Here is a 5,741-nt window from a genome sequence, read left to right on the forward strand (position 1 = left end):
AAAAAAAAAAAAAAAAAAAAAAAAAAAAAAACCCACATCTGGAGATTTAAAGCTACCCTGAAACTGCATCCACTTTTCTTTCCTTAAGTTCCGCACAAGCATATGTGGCAAGTAATACAGATATTTTGGGATCTGACCGTGGCAGTGTGTCTGCACAACCAGTTCCCTGCCCTCCTACGAGAACAGATAATGACTCTTTCCCTTGGCTTCAAACACATGCCCGTTTGTGATACTAAACCAAATTCTCCCTCAAGTTGCGGAGTTCCAGACCTACTAGAAAAATGAATAGGCATCTGTACTACCTCTGTGTTTCCTCATGAACTTGCGTGGAAACACAGAGACAGTACAGCCCTCAGAGCCTTCTCGATCAGCACCTCCCTGCTTTGAACAGACATGAGAGTTCGGGGTTTGGGTCCACGCAAGCCTAGCTCAGGGACTCAGGGACTCTAAATGGTCTCCCCTGAACACACAAGATGGAGGCGTGCCACCAGGCAGTGTTTGCCTGAATCTCCACAATCTCCTGCAAAGGAGGACGAGAGCCTCCGTGGGGAGGTATCTGGCTTGGGGGGGCAAAGGGACACAGAAAGGGTACCTTCTGAGACCTCCAGTTGCGGCAGGCATCGGGTCTGCGTACGGCCTGCCCTCCTCTGGAAGAAGGATAAAACACGGCCTAGAAACCTTAACATGGTCCCGTCGTCACCACCGGCGTGGGCACCTCGTGTGTCAGATGAAGCACAGGCCTTTCCTGTGGGGAAACCTTAAGGTCACAGTGGCCCCTCAGGAACTCGCCTCCTGCGTCTCTTCCCCAAACTGTGGGATGAGACCCAATGGCCAGTGAGCAGCCTCACGAGCGCAAATGACGTCGCCGACGTGGCGTCTCCCAGATGCCCCACTCACTTCCGCTTATAAGCACAGGCTTGTGCAGGCCCCGCCCCCTCCACCCAGCCAATAAGTGTGCAGTGGGCAATCACGTGAGCTACGGTGGTCAATAGGAGGTAGTTGATGGAGATGTCATGGCTCCTCCCATCAAGGCTCAGAACCTTCTAGAAAGGCCTCGTGAAAATGGCTTGAGGGATGGGATTCTGCGCATGCTCAGGGGTTCCACGGCCATGCGGACTGTACAAACAAAACATTCAGCAGACAGTCATTAGTTACTCCGCCCGGGGATCAATTTTGTGTATGGAAGAGGGAGGTTCCTGGGAGTACGTGATGTTTTAGTGATGGCAAGTGCATGTCTTTTGTATTGACTCCCTTTTTGAGCTCAGTGGTGATTTACCATAGAATTCTTTGATAATCGTCACTACCACTTATTCATTGCTTACTTATTTTTGCCAGTTATTCTGCTATACATATTACATTTATTCATTCATTTACTAAATATTTTTGGTATTAGCTATGAGCCAGACACTTTTCTGGACATTTGTAATTAGTGAATGAAAGAGTCAAGAATCTTGACCCTGTAGGCTCGGCGCCTATAGCTCAACCGGCTAAGGCGCCAGCCACGTACACCTAAGGTGGCGGGTTCGAATCCCCAGCCCGGACCTGCCAAACAACAATGACGGCTGCAACCAAAAAATAGCCGGGCGTTGTGGCGGGCGCCTGTGGTCCCAGCTACTTGGGAAGCGGAGGCAGGAGACTCGCTTGAGCCCAGGAGTTGGAGGTTGCTGTGAGCTGTAAAGCCACGGCACTCTACCCAGGGGGACAGCTTGAGGCTCTGTCTCAAAAAAAAAAAAAAAAAAAGAATCTTGACCCTGTAAAGGTAATTTTTTCACAACAGGAGGAAAAAGGAGGCAATAAACATAACATATAATAAAATACATAATGTGCTGGAAGGTAATAAACGCTATGGAGAAGTACAGCAGGGAAAGGGAGTGGATTGCATTTTTGAATAGGAAGGTCAGAGTAGGCCTTATTGGGAAATAATAGTTGAAAAAATCTAGAAGGAGATATTGGAGTTAACCAGGCTGCTTTTTGTGGAGAAGCCATCCAGAAACATGGAACACCCTGCACAGATTGTAAAGCAAGAGTGTGGCCAATGTGCTTAAAGAAAAGCGAAATGATTAGAGCAGAAGTGAGAGAGAGAATAGTAGGAAATGGTCACAGAGATAATAAGAATTCAGGCTGTGTGGGACCTTATAGGGCACTGTAACTTCTTTGGCTTTTATTGTACATGATGTATGAAGTCCCCTGAAGGGTTTGGAGCCTTCATGGGATCTCTCTAGCTGCTCGGCTGCACACAGATGTAGGGGGCCACAGCATGAAGCAGGGACACCAGTTAGGAGGGTCTGTGGTAATCCATGGGCACTGTGGTTGACACCTATATATCCTCTCCATCCTGCAATGAGAACAGGAAAGAGAGATACAAAAGACAATTATCTGGTTGAGGATATGGGTAGGGCAGGATCCAAACCAAGTAGGAGTAGTGCTGGGGCATCAAGGGGATGGCCACAAGGAGAAGGACAGGATTGTCCACTGCAGGGGACTGAAAGTGTTCACTGGGCTTAGGAAATCATCAGGCATTGTGGGAATGGATTGGGGCAGCAGTAAGTCATGAAGGCATTATAGAGAGTGTGGTCTGCCCTTTCAACAAGTATCAGCGTGAAAAACATTAGAAGGGGCAAGGATGATAATGGCAAGGCTCTTCTTTGTGGTGTTAGTGATAGCTAAGACTTATAGAGGGTATACTCTGTGATGGCCATTGTTCAGAGTCCATTGTGTGTGACAACTGATTCTATCCTCAAAGCTTTGCAAGACAGGGATTATTGGCTGGGCACAGTGGCTCTTGCTTGTAATCCTAGCACTCTTGGAGGCCAAGGTGGGTGGATCCCTTGAGCCAAGGAGTTCGAGATCAGCCTGAGCAAGAGCGGGACCCATGTCTACTAAAAATAGAAAAATTAGCCGGGCATGATGGTAGGCACCTGTAGTCCAAGCTACTTGGGAGACAGAGGCAGGAGGATAGCTTGAACCCAAGTGTTTGAGGCTGCTGTGAGCTATGATGGCGCCACAGCACTCTACCCAGGGTGACAGAGTGAGACTCTGTCTCAAAACAAACAAACAAAACAAAACAAAAAGACAAGGGATTATTATTGCCAATTTTTAGCTGAAGGACCTGAAGGAAAAAGAAGTTGAACAACTTCCTGAGGGTCCCACGCCAAGGAGAAATGGGAGTTGAATCCAAGCATCCTGGTTCTGTCATTGGTGCCTGTAAGCATAGTGTCACACTTAGCAACCTGACACTGGTTACCTGCTGAATGAAGGATACACGTGATCATACTCTTTCCTCTCTTCACTCAAAAAACATTCCCCAGTGAGAAATAAACACCCCAGAGAGAGGAGTTGGTTGACTGATTAGGGTTAAGCTAATGTGCATGTGTGTGAGCGCGTGTGCATGTGCATCTGCAGTGGCCAGCTTCTTTTCCTGTCCTTCAGCTACTTGTGCGATGTAATTCTCTTTGCCTTTCTCTCCAAATATTGGAGCAGCAATTTGCCTGGTGACAACAATTCTCTAAAGATCCTGTAAAAAGTCATTGATTTTCAGTTTGTTCATCTTTTTTCTCTTCATGAGGATAAGAGTGATGGCTTTCAATCTGCTCACGTGTTGGATAACACATTTGGTGTGTTTATATAGGATGATGCTCTGCTTTTTAGGAAATACATGCTGAAAACTTGGGGGTTAAAGGGTTATGGAAGTCGGAATATGTCTTTGAAAAGGTTCATCACACTCTTTAATGTTAGGATACAGCAAGAAGGCACCATCCCTGAACCACAGAGCAGGTCCTCCAGATACTGAATCTGCCAGTACCTTGATCTTGGCCTTTTAGCCTCCAGAAGTATTTAAACAATCAAGTAAAATCAAGCTGGATAATTGTGGTAGAAGATGGATTCGACCCCTGTGAATGTGTTTGCTCCAGTGAACATGCAATGAGAAGGCTGATCAGTCTGTTTCGGCAGGCCCTGTCCTACTGTACAGACACAGTGCCTTTAGGAATTACCAAGCCCCTCTGGTGATGATGGCATCAGTGCTACTAAGATTGTGATGCCCTGGATGATTATTGCAGTGATCTTACTCTTACTAAGGCCTCCTAATCTACGAGGATCCAGCCCATCAAGAAAGCCAACCAGGGCTAATAATGGGCAAGACCCACCAGCTCCTCCTGAGAACTAACTTTGTGATATTGGAACTGAAAATAATTAATACTTTGCAAGACCAAACAAACAAAGATGACAAGGGTACTCTTAACCCCATTACAACTGTTTTTTCCTTTTGCATCTGCAATATGGGATAGTCTTGTTGTCACAAGCTTCTAGAAATTCAACTTGCAAGCTTATTTTTGCTTCCTGTGTTATAACCATTCCTATTTACAGTATATTTGAGTAAATGATTATATTTTACATGGGGCTTGGGTGGTGCCTGTGGCTCAAGGAGTAGGGCGCTGGCCCCATATGCCAGAGGTGGTGGGTTCAAACCCAGCCCTGGCCAAAAACTGCAAAATTAATTAATTAATTAAAAAATAATTTAAAAAGTTACATGGGGCTTTTTTGGTTATCCTAAACTTAAACATTCCACTCATTCTGTTTGTAACTGTGCTTATAATTTTTTCTTTTTTTTTTTGCAGTTTTTGGCCAGGGCCGGGTTTGAGCCCACCACCTCCGGTATATGGGGCTGGCACCCTACTCCTTTGTGTCATAGGTGCCGCCTGCTCATAATTTTTTTTTTGTAATGATTTCTGGCCTGATTGAAGGACATTTGAGAGCTCTGCATTTAAATATTTAAATGGTTTTGATAGGTTTTAAAATTGCTTTTTAAAATAAGGTGTTTATAAAGTTATTTGGAGTTATCTGAGATTGTATGAAAGAAAATTAGAACCACACTACACTTACCTTTACTTTGGAGTTTCTTTGTGGATGGCAGTTTTCTTGGGACTGTGGTAGCTCTTAGAATATTTTACAAATTTACAGTTAAAATCTGTATCATCTATGATAACTGGCCCATGTGGCGAGAATAGGTGGAAAGAAGAAATGAAATGGCTGTTTACCAATTTTTCTACTTCTATTAAAAATGACTAATGAAATGAAAAACTTGGAATAAACATGATTGGTCAATATGGTGGATGATTTACAGCCCATTATCTGTCAACTGTAAGCCACTGTGCACTAGGCTAACACGGTTTATGAGAGGAGGAAAAATTAATTCTTTCTGCCTTTGTCCAGTATAATCTATACAGTAATAATTTAAGCTATAATTTATTTTTAAAATGAGTGCCTCTTGGGAATCTTCTTTTCTGCTCTAACACTTCCCTGTCTTAAGGCTATCTCAGGGCCTGTTAGGTTACTGACATTTGGATGCCTGTTTACTTCGTTTTTTTTATTTGAAGAAAAACTTGGAGGCTTTTGTTATGCTTCTGACTTATAAAAATTTTTAGTAAAGTCTCCGTTTATTCCAAGGGAAAATGAGGAATATGTGGAACAATCAAGGATCTTTTTCTCACCCCTTATCTCATTCCTGTTTGGTATGGGATGGATTGGGATAGGAAGGAACATTAATGTAAGTGACATTTTCAAATGTATAAAAAAGTTAAAAGTTGCACTGTTTTGCTCATTTTGAAAAAAGTGATGGTGTGGTCCCACCTTATGGGCACAATGTAAGGGTATATGACACACCTCCTGGGTGCGGGACACAACTACAACAGGGAACTCACCTAACAAATGCCAACATTGTAACCTTAACATTTATATCCTCA

At 44.0% G+C, this 5,741-nt stretch overlaps 1 protein-coding gene and 1 pseudogene across 1 annotated transcript in view; one reads left to right on the forward strand and one right to left on the reverse strand.

Annotated features, from left to right (window-relative positions):
• Nucleotides 1–686, reverse strand: part of CT55 (cancer/testis antigen 55) — a 14,476-nt gene extending 13,790 nt beyond the window's left edge. Inside the window, exon 1 of the mRNA XM_003802659.2 lies at nucleotides 593–686. Within this exon, the coding sequence (XP_003802707.2) occupies nucleotides 593–686 (94 nt within the window). The remainder of the gene's footprint in view (nucleotides 1–592) is intronic.
• A 170-nt stretch (nucleotides 687–856) lies between these two features.
• On the forward strand, nucleotides 857–4,165 carry LOC111722439 (annotated as a pseudogene).
• Nucleotides 4,166–5,741: the final 1,576 nt, after the last annotated feature.

This window comes from Otolemur garnettii, unplaced genomic scaffold, assembly GCF_000181295.1.
Source record: "Otolemur garnettii isolate 467f Iridium unplaced genomic scaffold, OtoGar3 scaffold00252, whole genome shotgun sequence".
In the NCBI taxonomy this organism is placed as follows: domain Eukaryota; kingdom Metazoa; phylum Chordata; class Mammalia; order Primates; family Galagidae; genus Otolemur; species Otolemur garnettii.